The sequence below is a fragment of the Symphodus melops genome, assembly GCF_947650265.1.
Source record: "Symphodus melops genome assembly, chromosome: 2".
NCBI lineage: Eukaryota > Metazoa > Chordata > Actinopteri > Labriformes > Labridae > Symphodus > Symphodus melops.
Window position 1 is genome coordinate 12618560 of NC_136692.1, and position 22253 is coordinate 12640812.

The 22253-nt window shown below is 42.0% G+C and overlaps 1 protein-coding gene and 1 long non-coding RNA gene across 3 annotated transcripts; one reads left to right on the top strand and one right to left on the bottom strand.

Moving 5' to 3' along the window:
• Window positions 1-527: 527 nt before the first annotated feature.
• Window positions 528-1894, top strand: LOC306819688. Its single transcript, XR_013778598.1, has 2 exons — window positions 528-819; window positions 1359-1894. It is a non-coding gene; the product is annotated as an uncharacterized lncRNA (long non-coding RNA).
• On the bottom strand, window positions 1615-21945 carry fam193a (family with sequence similarity 193 member A). 2 transcript variants are annotated; one of them, XM_079337100.1, is made up of 23 exons: window positions 21489-21945; window positions 20202-20276; window positions 18005-18247; window positions 14351-14526; window positions 14070-14237; window positions 13453-13699; window positions 13228-13352; window positions 12915-13062; window positions 12757-12831; window positions 12559-12633; window positions 12346-12446; window positions 12022-12264; window positions 10761-10911; window positions 10463-10609; window positions 8796-9074; window positions 8290-8512; window positions 6978-7283; window positions 5725-6007; window positions 5413-5599; window positions 5025-5264; window positions 3992-4877; window positions 3069-3150; window positions 1615-2633 (listed from the first exon to the last, which is right to left on the bottom strand). In XM_079337100.1, the coding sequence occupies exons 1-23, from the start codon at window positions 21717-21719 to the stop codon at window positions 2540-2542; spliced, it is 4785 nt and encodes a 1594-aa protein (XP_079193226.1). In that variant the 5' UTR covers window positions 21720-21945; the 3' UTR covers window positions 1615-2539. The 2 variants fall into 2 exon arrangements, with proteins under 2 accessions (XP_079193226.1, XP_079193225.1); XM_079337099.1 differs by having other exon boundaries at window positions 6930-7283.
• Between the last annotated feature and the right edge of the window lie 308 nt (window positions 21946-22253).

Genomic DNA, 22253 nt, shown 5'->3' on the forward strand with positions numbered 1-22253 from the left:
ATCTAGTTTTAATGTTGTACATGTGCTCTGGTTTGCAGATATTAAAAATGGAAATTTGAGAGTTTTCATTTAATCATTTCTTGTATAATCAGCAACTAAAATGCCAAAAGATCCTAATAATACAAAGATGAGAAAATGTTCAAAGTTCAGGAACAACTCTTAGGTTCTGAGATGTGAGTTACAAGAGCTCACATGAGCATCTAACTAACAAAGTTAGCTAGCTAAAATTACCATTACCTCCAAATGTTAGTGTCATCCACTAATCTCTCTCCTCTCTTACTCCACCACCTATGCATTGCATACATAAATGATCTTACTTACACAATGATTTTGTCTTTAGTTTATGATAATCTCCTTTGGGGTCACATATTATGCAGTTTGCCGTGTTTCAAACACTAATATGGGTCCCTCATCTGTGTACAAACCCTCCAAATGTTCGACGTCTCCCCGTCTTTTGCTGAATTCACTTTATGAGGTTGTCCCTTTGTGACATCACAAAGGGCCATAACCCCTCCCACAGATGAGAGACATTCCAACAGCTAGGTGTTTTTCTGCCCTTCTATAGTCTGGCTTCTCACTGTTCACAAAAGTGTACAGTGCACGAAAGCCCAAGCCACCAAAGTCCTTCCAGAGAGGGGTGTGGTGGAACCCAGGCCACTTGCATTTAAAGCTACAGACACATAAACAGCCTGTTCTTAGCAGGGCTGAAAGAGAGGGGTTTATAGGCATAATGAAATACAGGATCTGAACGGACTCTTGGCAAGAAATATCAGACGTGTTTGAGGAGCGCTGACTTAATCAAACTTGTTGAAAAGCAATGTAATTTGTGAACTTTAAACCTTATTTCACATGATTCTCATTTGTAACTTTAAGCAATTTTATGACACCTTCCTATCATTTGGGGAGAAATCAAGTTAGCTAGGAAATGGTTGGATTCTGATTATAGCTGCTGTCTATCAATGACTAATCAGCCATCAGAAGTGTTTTCACTTGTTATACATTTCTATTGGCATTTTGACTTTTATTGTAAAGTGATTTTTCAGTTTACGATCCATCAAGCAAATTGCATTTATGTCTGACAAACAGACCTAGAAAGACACAGCATTAAAGCTTCCCAGATTGATTGCAACTGTTTGAATAGGGTGAATTCTCCAGTCCTACATGGGCATGTTAAATTCAATTGACCTGAAAGAGAAGATGTTTACCTTGGTTTTTGCTTTGACTACCTGAACTATAAATTTGAAATCTCTACATTTGGGGAATTAGCTTACTTGTACTCCTAAGGAGAGTTGAATGACAGATTAATATTCTTTTTGTATTTTAAATTGTAAGTCACAGCAGGTTAGCTTGTCTTACAGTAACACGTTCCTGTGATATTAAACTAAGGGAGCATATGGTAAATTAAATGGATCCAAGCACCGTTACTATCGAATCTATTCTGGACTTACCATGAACATGAGGTGAGATTGATGTTTATTAGCGCCTTAAAACTCACTCATTAACAAGCTGTATCTTGTTGAATTCCTGCAAAATGTTGTGTAGTTTAATAGTCTATTTCTTTTATTGACCATTTCTACTGTGTGAAGGAAATAAGATTTGACACAAGACACATAATCCTGCCATACTACTGTATTCCATCTTTCAAAAAAGAAAGACAAGATTTAATATTACTTAACAATATGTTAAAAGTAGCCAGTTTGGCTTCAGTGTTAATACAATATACACTCTATAACAGATTGATAGTGTGAGTATTGTTCTTTTTCAATTTCATTCTGAAAGTATTCTGATACAAGCTGGCTACAGGTCAAAAGAAAGAAAACAAAAACTGTAACTGGTACACTTTTACTCAACAGTTTGTTAAACAGTACTTAAAAACCAAAAAAAAAAAAAAGAACATTGTCAAGTATTACGCTTTCCTCCTTTCTGTGAAATAGGGGAGAAATGATGGTGGTGTTGGGGGCAGGGAGTGGAGACCAGCTGACCAAGCCCATTCCCTTGTCAATCATGTGGATGAGATGCCGTGCGAGGAACGGGAAACGATGGGATAGTAAGCCACAATATCTCAAATACAGCTTTTAATTCATTATATTTCTCTTTTTTTTTAAGTTTCCTTAGACTCTCTTTTTAAGGAAACCATCCAGACATATGAAGCATCTTTTGACAACAGCTAAGCCATTATAAGAAAATAGATTCAGACCACGGCTTTTCAGTCAAGAGAAATGCCTAACTCAGACTAAAAGCACACAAGCACGCAAGGAAAGTTAATCAGATGCAAAGTAGCAGTTTTGTGATTCTTTTTGTGTCATTTCATTTTTAGTTTAAGTTCTGCAGATGGAGCAGTCCAGATGGGTCTGTGTTGGAACCACACAGCGATGAGAACAAAAAGCAAGGCAGCGAGGGTGTGATTTGGGCACAGCAGGAGAAAAGTCTGGGAGGTCAACAGCTGGTTGGAGGTAAAGGGATGGGTGGAGGGGAACCATGTGTATCGATATAGCTGTTAAGGTACTGATTGTGTCCTGACAGTCACTAACAAATGCCCTCAATGTGCAGCGAAGGTAGCTTTCTTCAGACTAAAATTTGACCAGTTGATGGAAAGCCGCTGGCGAGTCTGTCGAGCAGAATCCAAGCAAAATCTGTGAGAAATGATACAAAAAAACCCCCGTCAACTTTGCAGAGAGATACAGTCTCAAAAATATAAAGTTGAATATCGCAAGTTTTGTTCTCCTTAGAGCACATACTGTGTATTTTCATACGTAAAAGACTTTTCTCCTATGTGAGAAGAAACCTTTTAGATCATTATAAAACTCACAAATTTACTCCATTTGTTTTTTTCTAGCAGTCACCTTCAGTATTGATGTTGCTAATACACTTATTGCACAATTGTTGCATTGCTGTCTGCCTTATAAATAACATAAAACAGAATAAACCACTTGTGTTCGGCACTTCCATGTAAATGGATTAAGCAAAACTGGGCGGTCTAATGACATTATTCCACAGCATTAGTTCAAACCTTTAAGATTAATTCAGACAGAAAATATTGTAGGATTTTTTTTTCAGTACAAACGTACCTTTTGAAATATTCCACCTCCCTCTCCGTTTCATCCATTTCAGTGCTATCCAGGTCGATGTCTTTGGGCAAGAATACATCATCTAAAACAAAACAACAAACATCAAGGATCTCTTAGTAAATGACATTTCTGAGAAGAACTAAGAAATGTTCATTAGTCTTACATCCATTACATTGCCCCAGTGTCTCCAAAGTAGGCACCAAAAACCAAAAAAAAAACAAACCCAAAAAACATGGACATCAGAGATACTTTGTCCATTTTCTTTTTAAACATTTTTCATTTTGTGGAGATTTAGATTTTTAGATCAGAATGCAGGTTCTCAAACATATTGTTCAAACACCATCTACAACCAAGCCCACCTTTTTGTTTGATTCAAGTTCAGCAGGTTAAAAGGGCCAGAATGAGGCCAAGCATCTTTTGGGGTTGGATGTGTTCACATTACTTTCATATTCTGTTTGGAAGGGTTTCACATGAACTCAATTCAATTTGTTTCATTTCAATGTAAAGCACATTATATATATATATATAAAAACGTAAACTAGGGCTTGAAGTATCTTGTTTGTAGAAAAGACCATTGCAAAGCCATATTGTCGGAACAAATGAGCCAACGGCCACAAGTGCAACATCATTATTTGAGGCTAGTTAAAGCTGCCATGAGCAAACCAAAGTTCCCATGGGACAGCAGCGACCTGAAGAGTGCGCACTGAGCTGTGAAGAAATGGTGATATCACAGAACACCCGAGAGACGAGCGACACAGCCTGTATTTTTTTTTTTCCACTTAGCGCGATGGCTGTGGAACTTATCTGGGCCAATAGGCTGCTTGTGACTAATATTAAGGCCAAACTATTGGACATGAGCTGGCATGCTGTTCACATACACATGAATTTACAGCATCTAATTGTGAGTCAGGCAAAAAACAAACCTATCGAGCTGTTCGTCTTGTCCCCCTTCTTCTTCTTGTTTTTCTTGGTCTTGCCCTTGGGCTGCGGGGACTCTGCACTTGGAGGTTTGCCGTTTTGTTGGCTTTGCTCGGACTGAGGGACTGGAGGAGGAGACGAGGAAGGGTTTGACACGGGTGGACTTGTCCTGTCTTCCTTTACTTGGGTCAGTGTTTGTTGCGGCCTCTTTCCACTGTTACTCCTGTTACAACTCCGGTCCTCCCTCATTGGTTCTGTGGTTGGGAGAGGAGCCAGCGCCTCAGTCTGCCTGATCCGCATTGCTTTGGTGTCTGTTGTGGCGGTTCCATTAGCTAGCTTTGCTGTCACTTCTGAGTTTTTGGGTAACTCTGGGACTTTCTTCACAGCAGCCTCACAGTGAGCCACTTTAGCAGACTGTTTTGTTTTCACTCTGCCGTTAACCTCGAGCGGTGATGAAGAAGTGCCGTTATGGAGGATTGCTGGAGGGTTAGGGAAGTTGGTCTCAGAAGGTAACACCTTCTCACGGGTGACTTTCGGGCAGTGCAGTGCGTTGGGTCGGGGTACGGTGTCAAACCTGCTCTCCTTCTGATCGGGGAGGCAGATGAGAGTGTGAAGCAGCTGTGACTTTCCATTCTGAAGATTATCTAGGACGTTCTGAGCTGTCTGTTTGAGGGGCTGTGGGTTGTTTTGAGTGGGAGCGGTGTTTTCCTTTGCTTTCTCTTTCTTTTTCTTCTTCGCAGCACGATGCTGTTGCAGCGCCTGCAGCCGGAGCAGTTCCTTTTGAAGCGCCGCCTCTTCCTCTTCCTGCTGTTGCCGCCGTTGCTGTTCTTCCAACAACTGCTGTTCCTCCCTTTCACGGGCCTCTGCCTCCAGACGGGCCTTCTCCTCCATCTAGAAATAGACAGATGTAAACTTTAACATGATGAACCAAGTTGTAAGGACATGATAATTAGAATTAGTGTGTTACTGTATTTCTATGAGCAGAGAGGTTTCACAATGCAAACCATTGAAAGACTTTTCAAAACCAAAGACAGTTACCTTCTTTTGTTTATGCCTGGCCCGTTTGGCTGCCTTAGAACTAGACGCAGGTTTATTGTCGGCACTGTTTATGAACTGCAACAGGTCCTCCACCCGCCTGTGGTCCTCTACCCCTCCATCTCGCTCTATTATCGGCTGATGCTCCTCACGCTTGGGCTGCTCCTCCTTACGTTTTGTCAGACGCAAGCGCAGCTTTTCTCGCATCTCTGCATAGTTTCGACTTGTAGGGGCAGCAGGAGGCTGGGGATAAAAACCGAGAAGGATTAAAATCGATTTCTGTACAATTCTTACAACTTTCCTAAATTAGTGGAGAATGGCAGCATTTTCTATTTCTTTGTGAATTGGTTAAAAAAAATAAAATAAAAATAATAATGGAGGTAAAACTTACCCCGCCGTGGCCAAAGAACTCGCAGTAGCAGCAGTCACAGTACTTTCCTTCTTTCTGGTTGGTGGACGTTGAGGTGGAGGAGCTGTGCTCGGAGCAGCTGTCCTCGTCCTGACTTTCTTCTCCATCATACGGCGGGTGCTCGTATGTCCCATTTCCCTCACAGCGATGTCCTTCACAGTCAGGATCACTGAAAAGGAATGACACTTAAACGTGGTTCCTGCAGTACTTGGGACAAAAACAATATTGTCTTTCAAGAGAAAGAGTCTGAGTTTCCATGTTTTCTGAGCTTGCAGGATGTAGTAGAGCCCTTACCTGCAAACACTGGGTGGGGCACTGACAGGACCATCTACTGTGGAGGCTGGAGGCTCTGCAGGCGGGAGGCATAGGCCCTGATGGGCCTCCATGAAGTCTGGGGCTGGAGAGGCCATTTTTGGAAAGGGCTGGGATCCCATTGTGGGAAGTTGCGTGGTGGGTGCTGGGGGCAGGGTTGGGCCAGAGAGAGGAGGGAGGGCAGTTAGTCCTGAAAGACAGCTTCTAGGGGGGGCTGGAGCAGTTTGTCTATGGTCCTCTTCACCTAGATTGTGAAATACATCGTCTGGAGGAGACAAAGACATTTTCAGTGAGATCCGTCTTTTGTTCCTGATACAGATCTTGAAAACACACTTACTATGAGAAATGTACCAAAACATTATGAACAATGTACAACTGAATTCAAATAAATTCACCAAAAAAAAAAAAAGTTTGTTAAAGCCTTCCTCTAAAATAGTGAGTCGTACCAACATGGGACAACTAGGTTTAAATGTCAGAGTGGACATTGGTCAGTCTTCTTTATCAGCTGTTAACTAGGTTTATTGTTAACAAAGTTAAATAAACGTCATCTACGCAACTTGACATGGGTTTTTTTTCTTTATTTGAGGATGAAAAGCAATCCTATAAATATTTGTAGGTTAAATCAGGATATAGTTTGCTCTGGTCAGTAGTGGGTTCACAGTGCTGACAGTAATGTTGACCCACTGATGTCTTAACATTCAGCGAGGTTTAGCGTTACACCTGTAGATGCTGTGCAGCATTGTGTTTTTCTGAACTAGGGTCGATATCTCGTTTGCAAAGCAATCATCTGTTTCAATTTATGATATAAAACATTAATCATATATATCATTGAATTGTTATTTGTGTCAACAGTTTACTAAGACGTTAATGATAGCATCACACGTACACCCTGGGAAAAAATAAAATTAAATAAAATTTAAAAAATAAAAATAAAACATCGACCACTCCTGCAGTGAAAACTCCAGTGAAATGAACACATGCAGGTGTAATTACTATATAAAATATATATAAAAACTATATAATAGAATCACTAACTTTATGAGGAAAAGACACTGATGATTACCAAGACTCATCAAGTCCTCCTTTTAAAATTTCCTGTAATTACTCTGGGTTGAACCATCAAAGGGTCAAAGAAAAGCCTTTGTAAACAGTACAAACCAAAGCACTGCTCCTACTTCCTATATTACCTAAGGAGTTGGGTCTTTTGGATGCTAGGTGGATGGATGGGTTATTACTTGACTGGACAGTGGTGGCAGTGCAGGACACGGAGGACGTGGAGGCGGAGGTGGCCATCACCACTCGGTTGGTCTCCATGAAGGCATCCTGGAAATTGTACAGACACTTCTTCTTGGCGCCGCTCTTCTTCTGCTCTTTGGCCTCTGAAGAGCAGCACGACGACGAGGATGAAGACGACGACAGTGATGAGGGAGTGGAGGACGAAGGAGGGAGAGAGGTGGGCAGAGAAGGGTGTTCCCCTTGGGGGCCTATAGATGATGTGGGAGGGAGGGGGACGTCGGCGAGGGGCGGGCCAAGCATTTCACCTGTCGATGAGGAATGTGAGGTTTGTAGAAATGTACAATTAATAAAGGTTCTGATTACAAAACATTCAGCATCTTAAAAGTATCAGAAGTTTAAATCCTAATGAAAAATTAGCATGCCGGTTTATTGTTGTAGTTTTTAAATTATGAGCTATTTTCAGAGGCCCTAACACCAGCTATCATTTCACATTGTGATCTGAGACTGTAAAAATGATGAATGGCAAAACTGCTCCCCCAAAGTGAAGCCAAAAATATTTAGCGTTTCCCTGCTTATTGGCTGCATGTATGAGTCATAACACCTTTTTCCTCCATGACGACAGATGGGACATTGTCCAAACTTCAAAATGAAAATTCATGTAAATTTTTCTTAAACATGGTCTCTGTCGAGCGTTCATTTTTCATCGGTTAGTTTGAGTTATTTGATGTTAAAAACAGTGACGAATGACAGCTCTGCTGACAAACGTGGTTCCTGCAGTGCTGTATGCACCAGAGAGGTAATATGTGTGCATTGTTTAGCATTGAATTCAGAGGCTCAGCCTGCCAATACCCTCTGAACAAAGGGGGCTTCTCAGCCAGAGTTTCATGTAAATGCTACGTGCTAACTAAAGTATTTCTCCGGTTATCAATTGTTACTCATCCTGTTATGGCCGGGGTTTTACTCTCTTTGCTGATTCTGACTCAGAGAATAAACACACAGTTCAGAGGAGCACAAAGCTGACTGTCATAACGGTAATGACTGCATGTGTAGCTAGAGAGCTGTCACTCAAAATGTGATTGGTCAGCTTCATGCAGTCTGAATGTTCTAAGTAATGAAATGGGCTGTATTTCCATCAAGATTTGTAATCAGTATAAAAGATTGTTTCCAAACAGTTTTCAGTGGATGCTTCATGAGGCTCTCATCTTGGTGTCAGAAGCTCTTTTATAGATGGAGGTTCTGCTGTCAGCGTTCTGGGATGTGGAATCCCAGTGTGTTACAGGGGCAGCCAGAGAGAGGCAGGGAGTCACTTACCTGGCAGGGACTCGGGCAACAGCACAGATGGATTCCAGCTCTTCATCACTGCAGCATCCCACAGGTTCTCAAACTTGAGGGAGAGGCATTGCAGCGAGCTGTTCCAGTCGCCCGCTCCGCCTGCACCGCCAAAACAATTCTGGTAAACGTGCTCGGGTAACGAGGGGCTGAAGGCCGGCTGTTTTGCTGCCGAGTGGTTTGATGAAGGGTTTGGGGGCAGAGGCTTAAAATGAATAAAAGAGAAGGTTAGTTTTTTACATTAGTAAAAAGGACATTTGTAAGATTCATATTGTTGACTCTAACCTGCCCCCTTGTGGTGGATTGTTAAACTCTTACTAGGTGAAACTGAAATGCAATTTAGCTCAGTAAGGTTCCTGGAACCTTAAAAAATCCCCAGTGATAAGGAAATAAAAATCAGTTTTTCCCCTAAAAGAGACTCTTACCACTTACTGTCTAAAGAACGCAAGAAGGAAACAGTGAATTCAACTGTAAGGCGTGATCCTCACCTTGTTGTGTGTGAGAGGAGGACTGGGTGGGTAGAGTGTGGGGTGCAGAAGAGGTCGTGAGAAGTTGTGTAAGGGCAGGTGGCCATGGATGTGGGGGTAGAGGTGCAGGGCTGGGTGGGCAGGGGGAGTCTTGCTGTCTGTGAAGAACTGGTGTCCTACAGTGGGAGGAGGTGCGGCGTGGAGAGGACTGGGAGGCAGGCAGGTGGCGGGGCCCAGGGTGGAGGTGCTGGGATCCTGGTTGCACACGTGGCACTCGCAGGCATGCTGGAGCTGTTCTACCTGAGAGCGGTAACACAAAGTCAGGAAAGATTGTTGAGTGCTCTCTTCCTTACATAAGTCAGCTGTGTATATATATAAAATGCAGGTAACCTATGTAAGCCTTCTAACCGAACAATGTTTTAATTCAAAGCTCTAAACAAGTCTTGGGCTTTCTATTTTTTTCGATGAACATGTCGCTTGTCTGTTCCAAATGAAATCGAAGGGGAATTTCAGAGATTGAATTAAAAAAGCGGCCAGGCTTTTCATTGAAATTTTAAAGTACCTTATTTAATGAATATGGATGTATCTTTTTACCAACTTTATTTGCCAAATCTACTCAAAAAGTCCACTCTCTAAACATGGGCAGGTTCAGAACTTTGCCTGAAGAAGAAGATGTACCGTAAATTCCGGACTATAAGCCGCTACTTTTTGGTCACGGTTTGAACACTGCGGCTTTTACAAAGATGCGGCTTATTTATGGATTTTTCTTGCGGGACAATGAGCTTGTGCCGCAAAAACATTTGACTTCGTCACATCGGATCTTAATATCAGTCATTTTGCGATTCATGCACGCACCCTCTTCATGGAAAACACACGGAGAAATACATATGATGCAGCTTTCAAGTTAAAGGCGATCGACCCGGCTGTCAAAGAAGGAAATAGAGCTGCTGCACGTAAAGTTGACACTGACAGCGACAATGAAAAAGAGACTGAGGAAGTGAGTAATGACGTCATTCTGAGGCAGTGAATGGATGGACTTTTTCTTGTGAACTGTATTATGGTAATCTTTTCATATCAGCCGTGTTACAGACACTGTTTGATAAAGGATTTCCAGTAGGCTTCATACGGTATTTGCGGATGTTACTGGTAGTACGTATTTAATTAAAAGTTAAAACAATGTCTTTGTGTCACGTCTTTCTGTGTAAATAGCTCTGTTATAACGTGGACACCTGCGGCTTATAATCAAGTGCGGCTTATATATGTACAAATACATTTATTTACTTATTTTTAGCCAGTGCGGCTTATATCCAGGTGCGCTCAATAGTCCCGGAATTTACAGTAAGTATTTTGCCCTCAGCTCTGTACAATACTTGGACACACTTTGTACCAGGACAAGTGTTTTTAAGTCAACATTGCAGTCCCCAGGTGTCAGCTAAAATTAAAGAAAGAAGCAAGCCTTGATTAAACTTCTTTGTTTCAGGGTTGAAGGTAAGATAAGCATTATTATCTTTAACCACTAAACCAGGAAGTCCCGGCCTCTACTGCTGAATAACGACGATAGATATCAACATTTATGATAGTTCCATTTCACAGCGAACGTATTTTGAGATGATAGCAACGCATGTGGTTCAATCGCAACACCTCCCAGTAAATACAACAACATGAAGAGAGTGAAAGTGTTGAAGCACCTGTTGGTGGCTGTAAGACGGTGGAGGACTATTGGTGTGAACTGAGGAAAGCTCCTCCTGCTGCACTCGCTGCTCCTGACCGGCCTCTCCGTCAGCCTCCTCCTCATCACCCTCTGATGAGCTGCTGCTGCTGGTGATGGGAGGAGACTGCAACAGAAATGAGTTGAGCAATGAAGACTCGAATAGGTAGAAACTTTTCCCATATTACCGGTAACCCACTCATAGTGAATAAGAGATTCATCAAAGGGAAACTCGGCAGGGAAATTGAAAACTAATCTTGGGCTTTTTATGAACCAACCTTTAGTGCCACGTTTTCAGCTTCCCCATTGATGTCATTATGGAGGCCGTTCACAGCAGACGCCACAACACTGTTGTCCTCATAACCACACATCGGGTAGATGTCCCCGAACTTACTGGACAATGGAGGCACTTCGTCATCGTCACTAATACTGAAAGAAGATAAACAATGAGTCAATATCGTCTATTAGAGAAGCGGGTAAAATATCACTTTAAATTATACACAAGACTTAACTCAGCCAAAGGTTTGTTACAAACACGGTTCACATCCAAATTTGCGTTTTCACACATTAGCTTAGTTCATGCATTGCTTCAGGACGGTTACTCAGTGAATGAAATGCTTTTACTGAGGTCCCAGTAAAACTTTGTTTGAAAAACTGTCTTTACGTTTGTTTAGTAAAAAGTGAGAAGATATTAAATGATCTATTTAAATAATAAATAAATAGTATTTTCTGCATTGAGGTCACATTTAAGCAGCCGTAATTAATACTATGTAAAAGAAATGGTGACAGCTTAAATCCCTTCAGCTGTATTCAGCCCGACTCCTGGAGGCATGAAAAGTGACCTCTGCCTCTTTCTTTCTTGTTGCCTCAGTGAAGAGTATTGTGGTTTGAATGTTTCTACACATTTCCTGCAAAGGGCATATGTGAGCAGTTTATCATTTAAAAAGGGTAACGGGACTTGAACGTGTGAGCTGCTTTTAGAGATCGTCTGAACTCAAAGGTCACGTTAAACAGTGCACACACTGAATTGCAGAAGCTACTCTTTTATTTACACACCGCTGGTGCAGACGCGAGCACTATGGGCTTCAGTGTCCCGAACTCTAACCCCGAGGACACTTCCACATGTGACAGCAGCCTCGAAGTGTCACATCATTAACTAAAGAATATCACAGGACTATCATTTCAATAATATCTGACTGAACTGCTTTTTGTCCACGTGCAAAGAGGACAGTGCTGATGTGCTGTGGGGCAAGAAGATTAAATGCTAAGTAATGAGGTGATGAGCAACTCATGTCCTCACTGCTGACACGATAGCTTGTGTGTGTGTGTGTGTGTGTTTTTAGCTGTGCAAATGGCAGAAAACTTGCAGCTTGTGTGTGTTATTCTGAGATTGGCACTTTATTTATGAGGACTGGTTGGTGGCTGGTCACAGCCAATAAATGCACCTCTGCTTAAAATGCTCCTAGTCCCTGGGATGAGTTCCCGGAGTGGGCAACTAGGTTATAAAAATAAAACAATCTGAAGGCACCGCTGACTCACAAGGTGTTGGTGTCCCCTTCAGGCAGAATGAGCCGTGGGTGCTGCTGAATGGTGATGGGAGAACTGGAGTTGGAGCCTGATGCTGAACTGCCCGAGGAGAGACTGGGAGGGTGAACCTCTGCCAGGTAGTCCCGACGAGGTTCACCCTGCAGAGGGAGCTTAATGTGGAGGTCTTCAGCGATGGGGGAGTCCATGATGCCACATGTCAGGATGTGGGAGAGACTACAGTCGTCACATGTGCACCTGTGAGAAGGTATGAGGGATTCATTTGGTAATGAATGAAGAACATGTGTATAATGTCGGGGCAGATCGTGGAACACTTACCGTCTTCTATAGTTGCAGTTCGGACAGTCTGGAATACTCAGCATTCTCAAAGTGTCTGTGACGTTGTTGTTTCCAGACGGGCACTTTTTGCTATTAGGCAACTTTAAACAGAACAAAATGAAAAAAATAAATAAATAAATAAAAAAGTCTGTGATGAACAGAAATGCACATTTTAATCTTGAACCATGATGCCTGCATGTTCTTGTAGTGTACCTGTTCTTCTATAAATTTTCTCTGCTTAAAGAACTCCCAGTCCTCCTTCAGCATCCGCTGCTTCGTCTTCAAAGTCTGCAAATGGACACGTAATGAAACAGACGTGAACTTATAGAAATGACAGAATCAAAAAGACCACGGAAAGAAAAAGAAAAAAAAGTTCACCGTTGATTCGTATGACATTTTTAAGCCTCTTACGTTTTTGCTTATCAAGGACTTGTGTGGCTCTGTTCTTTGGTTAGTGAGACTCTGACCCTCCACCTTAAAAAGCAGCTGCAAAAAGAGACATCCTTAAAGCTCCAACTACTGATTGCCCCCTGAAAAAACATTTTCATTTTCTTTTCAGTTTAGTTTACCTGTTCATCTACATAGTCATCAATCCTCTTCTCGCAGTCCTGCCATTCAGCCGCCACTGAAGCCATCTCCTGCTGCAGCTGCTGGTAGCTTTCTAACAAGGTCCTGTACATGTCTTCGTTGTATGTATCATGCGAGGCTGTGCCATGGCTGAGGGGCGCAGAAAAACCAAGTTAAAAAAAAGAGAAGAAGTGGTAATTCGGTTTGTGTTCACAAAAGCCAACATGAGTTTATTCAGGGTCTAAAGTAGAAATGAAGTCTGATGGAAAAATGATTTGTTACGTCTTCCTGTCAAGAAGTAAAAGTATATCTTACTTCAGCTGTGCAACCAGTGCAGGTAAACTGCTGTGCAAGATCGGTTCCGAGAACACCAGATTCTCAAAAAGGTGCTTGTTGTGCAGCTCCCACGTCACCTGGAATTTCTGGAGGTGCTCATTCTCCTAAAAGATTCAAAGAAACACAAGAATCAGAGCTGGACAAACAATTAAAAGTACTCTGAAAAGCTTCCAACGCCAGCTGTAGGACAGATAGCACTCGTACCAGGGTGAGCAGGAAACTGCTGATGGTGCGTGCAGCTTGACAAAGGGCGCTGTACTCCTCCAGCAGCAGGGAGATGATCTGGTAGGCCTGAGGGGGACCCTGTGATGCACCCATGTTCCCCGCAGCACCAGGCGTCTTGGAACCTTTAGAAAGGTGCTTCAGTAGTCGCACCTTCATTTCTAAGACGTATTCACGAGCCTGCTGCTCCAGCCGTTGATATAGCTGGTAAGGGTCCTTCTCACAGAGTCTACGGGATGGAAAGAGACATCAAAATGCTGACAGATTACATCCTAGACATGTTGGCATAAAGATAACCCAAACCAAGAGAAAGTATCCTGTTGATATTATTTTTAATATAACAGACTTCTAGCTTTGTCTACTATTAAAAAACCTTCCCACAGTGAGTCACAGACAAAGTTCAAAAGGACATTCAAGATATCAAGGAAACAAACCTGTGATTTTATGGACTAAACGTGACTAGTTACAGAGAAAAGGCTTGTTGCCATTATAGCTTTCTGATTGTATTTACAAAGGCTTATTTCCTGCATCCATTGAAGACTTTAGTAGCTCAACGGAGCCCCCTAGTGGACAAACACACGGATAGAAAGCAGTTGTACCTATCAACCAGCTCCTTCATCCCGTCCTTGTCTCTCTCCAGAGGCTGGTCGTGGTCATCTGCTAATGAAGTTCCTGTCTGACGGTAGATGCAGCGCACCAGGTAACGAACCTCCGACCAGTGGTTCTGCAGCTGCTGGGTCTCCCTCTCTGACTCAGCAGAGATCTCCCTGCATTTCAACAGGAAGCAGAAAAATATGTTAACAAGGACGATTTAAAAAAAAAAAAAAATAAAAAAAAAAAAGGGATCAGGATCATGCCTTTGAAATCCATGTGAACTGACCGTCTCTCGTTGCAGGCGTCGCAGCCGCACATGGTGTCAGCAGGTAATGGTGCGGTGAGATCCGGGGCGGGGAGCATGGGTAGTGTAGGCACAGCAGTGGTCAATCTGTCCCCCGTAGCTGCCTCCTGGCTTATGTTTCCATTACCCACAGGCATGTGCAGAAGGAAGTCCTGACTCTGTAGGTGAAATGTGAAAAAAACAGCAGAATAACATAAATATCCGTTTTTATACTTCAAGTGAGTAAAGATCTTAAAGCTTCTTTAATAAGACTGAAGCAAACAAGTTCAGCGACAATATCGACCCTTTCTAACTTGTTATGATCATTAAATCCTGAAACCCTGCCGCGGGGAAGGTGTCTACGGAGGTCACAAAATCAACAGGATCCGGAGGGTCCTCAAACAACTTTTAAGTCGTGGATGTTTGAGCAGGATTCACTCCAGTGTCTTCAGCGGTAGGTGTTGGTAGGCAAGACGCGGTCGAACACAGAGACTGAATTAGCCTTTGTTTTTGTGTGTTTGTCCACACACGTCACAGGTTTTTTGCACAGTATTTAAACTGGCATATCCAGTGAAAGAGCGCGAGCTGAGCGGAGGAGATCAAAACCGCTGTCTTTGTGGATCGGGCCGTCCGAGTGCGTCTGTGGTGGTACGAACGAGGGACACTTGGTGGTGAGTCACACACACACACCCCTTTAACAGACAGGATGCTCGCATACATTCAGGTCACGTTCACGTTGAAATGTGCGAGGAGAGGAACTAGTTAAGAGTCAGGCTCCAGGCTAGCTTTTTAGCTGGGGTTTGTGTAGCAGCGTATCCCAATGTCAATTCCAAAACATGCCGCGATGGCTCATCACACGACTGGTGCTGAACCTCAGCAATGTTTCTGTGATACAAACAAATCATGATACAAACGTTACTCTTTCAACCCTCCAAAATCCATCGAGAGATACAGGGTTTTTTTTGTAATTTAAGGAAAATTGTCTTCTATATACAAAGCTCTAGAAACATTTACTTCCAACCTGAGATGAAGACGTTTATTTATAGGCAATAACAGAGAGCATCTGCTACTGTATTTATAACTTCCAGCATCCCTTTCCACCTCTCTATGCTCTCTGAGAAAAGGCTCTTTGAAATGTGCTTTAATGAGTAGACAGAATGCAGTCTTCTTCAGCATCACTGAACATGTTAGTACAATATTTAAATACACTCCTCACAATAAGTTAGGGATATTCTGAGCTCCTCAGTGGGTTTCATACACAAGGTGTTTGATTCACTTCAGTGATTTTGGGGGTAGGTAGGCAATTGTATTCGGCCGATAGATACACCTCATTTAGTGTTTTCAATGTAATGGACTCTAGGGCGCCTTATTGGTGCAGACACTAAAAAATACAAAAAGACAACCCTTTTCAGTGTGGTATCAATTTCTACATTCTGGGGGTGTAAAAAGCTGGTGTTGTCAGTGAGTCCACTACATTCTGCACATTGTTAGGTCTCCACTACGTTTCTCATCACTGCAACAGCTACAAGGCTGAGACAGAAGCCAAGCCATGAGCAGACAACAATGACATAGAAGCAAGTGTTGCACGGACAGAACAGATGAGCAAATGTTTGGAGCAAGTCTGTTCAAGAAGCTGTTATACCAACAACACCCTACTACTGTACGACTGAAAATCACATGTTTTAGAGGTCTGGGTTTAGCAGTCAGCTTCAAACCTCGGCGGCTCAGACAGCAGCCTCTCTCTTCTTCGACAAACTATTGACGCTTTCTGTTTGAGGAAAGCTTTCTGCAGATGTCTCAGAGTTAAACGGTGAAGATGCGTTCACCGAAAGGCACTGATGCTAAAGTCAACATAGTATCGAACAGAGGACGCAATGGAACAATACAATAAGTGAAACCAAACCCAAGACAAACAGCAAGGCCGAGGCAGTCACACCCACTACTGAGGACAGTCAAACCCTCTGACGTAGCTGACAGGACGTCAACAGAATAACAAGGGTCAAATTAACACCACCGAAAGGACTCATGACGGTTAATCGTTAATATTACTAATACTGTAAGTTTTAAGACAACATCTGTGCTTGTACACATTTAAAGCAGGCAGCACTTGTCAAGTACTAGTACAAATGACAACCTTTTTTTCTCTCCATTCCTCTCTGCAATATAGAGACATAATCCTTCCCAGTCCAATAGTTCAACTCTAATTCATGAAACTTCCACATGTTCAGAGACATGACACAAATGTACGAACAGAATTGAAAAGTCAAATTGCAATGATTGTATTTATAGATGAAGACAACACATTATGTCCGATTCATTAAAGTTGACTTAAGGCTCCGGTCACACACACACACTAAAAGTAGAGCCAATACACACAGACCAGGAGGCCAGTCGCAGTTATGATGATCAGCTTTCGGCTCTGCTCGGGAGAAAATACATGCTTACAGTCGAGACGCACAGAAACGGGGTTAATGATAACAGCACTGTTAATCTGAGCTGACAAGGACACAAACAACACAAGAAAACAGGAGAGTGCGCCGTCTTTGGATTCGCCGTGCAGTGGAAAGATATGATGATAATATCACAATACAGGGATTCGACAATAATTGGTATATTTCAAGACAATCAAACAAAACGATCAACTGAAAAAATATGAAACGCCTCTTAAAGGCGCAGTGCAATATTAAAATACTTGTGTCAGTGTCGTCTCTTATCGCGCTCCATCCATTCACTTCTTTTCACTCCAGTTCGTCACCTACATTCATGTCATGTGCGCCACCTTGAGGTGTCATGAAGTAGTGACGCAGAGAGTCCAAATAAGCAGTGAAGTCTGTTTTATAGCGCCGCATCGTTTTTTTAAAAACTTTTAATATCAGCGATGTATTACTTTTACCACACAGTCAGGATGATGATGATATAGTGCCAGATAAATAAATATTCTCTCTCTCTCCCCTTGTAGTGATAGTCATAAGTGGTATTTATGACAGTAAATAGTCACACCCTTACAGTGTAAACTCAATCCAGAGGTGGAGAAGCCACTCTGGATTGCATTGAAAAAAAGTCATGAGTGTGAGTGACATGATGATTTTAAGCTGGTGATGTTCTTCTAGAGATGAGCTGTCTAACATAAAGAAGATCTTTATAAGAGGCATTAGTCTGAGACACTGTGGCATCCATACGACGGAAGCATGAAAGGTCATTTGTAAACAACCATGCCACGACATCCGGCGTGTCCGATTACACAAACACAGTTTTCATGTATTACACGATTAAGAACATTTTCCTTCGTTCACGTTTGCGTAATTCACGTATGTTTGACCTTGATATGATCTTGTTCTTTGAAAATGAAACGGGGTCAAACTATTACATGACAGTATGTAATCTAGAAGTTTTCATCACAGTACTCGCGGTCTGTTTGCAGCATTTGTCCGACCTGGTGAAGAGATGGAGGTGGAAACAAGAGCTGCATCTCTCTAGTTAAAGTCTGACCACAGCTGTGTGAGCTGAACTGCAGATTTCTGGCATCAGTGCACCAACAGATGTGTTTTAAAGCAGTGGATTCTTACAAAGAACAAGTGGACATAAAAGGTCTTCGGCCGATAATGCTTCTGCTCAAACACCAAAATCGTTCAAACTTTTCACACCCGGGTGACTTACCCCTAACGACTGTTCCAGGGCCGTGTGTCGGTCCTCCTTCTCCACCGTGCGCCTGCAGTCGGAGCACACCCACAGAGGCAGCTGGAGGGGACTGGGTGTCTTGTTGGGCTGCGAGGTACCGTTCTGGCCTGAGATCCCTGCCTCTGAAGGCATAGAAATCTCCTTGCGCTCACATCGGCACAAGAGGCAGCGATCACCGGCGGTGTAGGGGGCCCGCTGGTTCAGGCCGAACGTGAATGGGGTCTGTGATGAGCATGTAGGAAGGAGAAAGAGAACATTAAAAAAAAAAAAAAAGTCAACATAACATGTGCAAAGTGACTGTTTGATGAAATGATCAAAATATATACAACAACATCCTTCTAAATAAAACGTGAATCTTCACTTGGCTTTTACAGGAGCGATGTACGAAACGATCCACACATAAACAAATAGACAAATAACAACACAGCATATACTGCACAAGATCTTATTATAGTATAATAAGGTAAGAACATATAAAAAGCATACAGGGACACCATGACGCTATTGCATAACCCAAACAGACTTCAGAAACATTATTTAGACTTTTGATCGTTGTGGGAATAAAAGAGTTTTTAAAGCGGTTTGGTTCACATTGAGGGACTCTGAGTGGAGGACGTGAGACAGGTCAGACGACACTGACACATTGCAAGATATCTAGTAAATAAAAACATAAAATGACCGTGTTATATCATCAGATAATATGGACGCATGCTATGTTGAAGTACTGGCTTCAGTATTTTTTCTCTGCGTGGCTTTGATTCCGCTCTGAGTGGTCTGTGTTTGTTTGGATCAGAGAAGGTCGGACATGAGCTTTTCTAGTCTTCTAAATACTTTACACCACGAGTCGCACCTACCCTGCACTCTGATGGCAGAGGCTGCTGTGTCACGAGGCCATCAGAATTAGCTAATCAAATTTGCACATTTGCACACATTCATACGCCGCCGAGGCTATGGGACCAACTCAGTGTCTTCCCCAAAGACACATTGGACATTTAGTCCTTTTCTTTGTTTTATTTTCCTGAAAGACAATAAGAAAATAAAAAAAGCGCAACAAACCAAATTTTCCAAATATTTGACCGAAAGCTGATCAAAGCATCAACACCTGAATAGCTAATATTTTGATTTAGTACAACGTCATTGATCACAATCAGTCATCGTTTTCAAATAACAAAGCAACACTCAAAACTGTCGCCTCATTTCTTCTTTCATCGTATCTAAAACAGTTTGTGTTGTAATAGTATTTTAATCAACCTTTGGATCAAATCAGAACAGAAACATCCTTCACCTGAAGAAGAGAAGGTGAGGGGTCAATGATTTCTGAACAAGCAGCAGGTGGATTATTGGATATTTGTGCTACATGACGTTTCTTAATTGTAGGCTTGACGCACAAAAACGCATTTGTGTTTGAAAAACACTAATAATTTGAGCGTGCATGTAAACAGAATCAAATGTTTGAAACTGTTCAGATAATAGAATGGCATCATCAACAGAGTCAGGGTTGTTTTTGTGTTTGTAAATGGTCGTTCGACTTTTCTAAATCGCTGCCACAGTACAATGTTTACCTTACATGCATCTGAAATATGACCACTGCTGCTGATTTTTTTCTTTTTCTTTACGACTTTAAAAATACATTATTCATTTTGATTGGTAAAATCCAGACTCCTCTCCTAGTTTACTATTACCTACGAGCCGGGTTGTGACAAAACGCTGGTTGTTGGGTGATTATTTTGTCCAATAAATCTTAATAACTATTTTAATGATTAAGAATTTTAAAGAATTGTTCACAACTCAAACATTGTTCCACTTCACCACTGCTGCTATAACGCCAACCTTGGGGAAACACTGCAGTGTATATTCATTTCAGCCAATTGTCTTCTTTCACAAAATGTTTTCATGACTTTCCTTTAAATACAGCAAAGGGGAAAGCTACATTAGAGACATTACCAGTGTGTCTAGGATGGAGTTTAATATGTACTTCGTTTTTGTGATGAGGCGTCGGTTGCAAGTGTTATTAAACAGGGACCTGACTAAACCATCATCTTGAGTTTATTCCATTTTAGTGATCCTTACCTTCTTGCAATAACATCAAATTATATAAAGCAGACAACATAACTACAGAAGAACACCTTGACAAGTGCTGTTCAATAAAGCTACGTAACAGCTAATGTAGATTTACCTGAAGGACTCCAGAGAAGTCAGCATTCACTGGTCCTTCAGTGAACTGGGGTGTAATGCTGTTGTTCACTTTGACCTGAGAGATAAAAACAGCTCAGTGTTTACATAGGGCCGACCCCATATTAGCTTGATAAACAGGTGGAAAAACGTCCTTGTATACAAGTGATTCCTCCAATATATTGATGTGTCTGTTCGTTTAGGACCTTAGGCTGACTGACTTGATATGTAAGTGAATTAATATCCCATTTTAAACCTTGAAGTTGGAGAAGTGAGGAGTACACCTGGTTCACTTTCCATGCAGGTGTCAGGCAGACACTGAACTATAACATAATAATAATAAGTCTTAAAATAGTATAAACATGTAGTAGAGTCAGGCAAGCCATATTGTCATTCAACACTTTGACTATGAGTGGTGCCTCTTTAAACCAGTTTGCTTTTTTTAATCCATTTGAATACAACTGGCTGATTAAATGTAATATAGACAATGTGGGTTTGAATACTACTCAAATGTGTCGCCTACTATAGAAACGCTTTTTAAACATTTGATTAAAAAAACGACAACATTAAAGCATGCCCTTACTTTCAACCCAACATGTTTGAGAAACTAATAAACACAAGTCAGTAAAACGTCCAATAAAAGTTTCTATCTTCATGAGGGATGCCTTAGCTATCGAAGCCAGATGGAGAGTTTAAGGTAAAGGTGTGTATTCTCACTAATACATTAATCAAGTAAAATCCAGACGAACCTGTATATAAGAAAGCGAAACGTAACGTCTGCTTTTATAAACACACCAAGGCCCGATGAGGCTGAAGTTGTTAGTCGTCTTAACTGTGTTAGCATTAGCTAGCATAGATGTTTATACACTTTAAAGCGGCCTGTGTTGTACTGTAGTGAAGCTCATCGTACTCCCAGCTCATCTTGACTTGGGCAATTTAATCCCCACCTACGTACCTGGACTTCATGAGCTCACAATAAAGTCCAATATGGTTATAGTAGTTTATTTATTCAGCTAAACGATCTCTAAACTTAAGCTAACGATGTTAGTCTGAGCCTGAGCAGACTGAATGCGTTTACGACACTTTAAGTCAACACATTGACGACACTGTGACATATTTGATCACTGTTATGTTTTAGCAGATGGCAGTAGATGTTAATGTCTAGTTATGATGCGTAGAAAGTTAGCTAGCTGTGTCGGGCCCGCATCAGATGTGTGTCATTGATAACACTGCTAGCTTTAGTCCCCCCCCCCCCCCTCCCGCACACATACACACTGTGTGACAGTCTTACCTCTCCGTTTAAGCCCGTGATGGAGGCTACAGTCCCGTTGCCTGTGCTGCCAGGTGTTAAAAAACTGACGACAGAGGCAGGTGATGCTGTCCCCGCACATCCCAGGGCCGAAACTACCCCGGCCTTGCCGCTGCTGCTGGTGCTGGTGTTGCAGACAGCACTGCAGCTACTGCCACCGCCCCGCTTGTTCTTCCTGCGTTTAGCCCCTCTTTTAGCATCGGTTGGACTCATTTTCCCCACTAAAGAAAAGAGACAACTTGCCGTCCAGACGTGGCAGTGTCTCAGGTGGAAAGCCCGGCGCTATCAGTCGGTTTTAAATCCTGGTGGGGGGGAGAGAACGCGATTAAGAGACTCCCAAAACGACAGACACTCAGTTCTATCAAAGTGCAAGCCGATTTCATAGATTCCAATATGGCCTCTCACTGGACTGCCCCAACTCGGCTTCAAGCCTGCGTAACGACGTAACCGTGCGTAACCCATCTCGGGACTTGTGGGAAATTGAGTTTATGTAACATCGTGGTATCGCCAGCAAGCCCAGGGGTGGTGCTGGTGGTTTGGTATGTGTTGTATATATTCATTGCGCTGCAGAATATAATATTGATATACTATTATCATACTATTTTTCTTATAGCATATCTATATAAATTTGTATTTATTATATGTATATCCTATACATTGCACGGACATACATAACTGAATATTGTATCTATTGCACTATAGATATTATATTATACTTTATAACTGTCAAACTGCTGTTTTCATAAC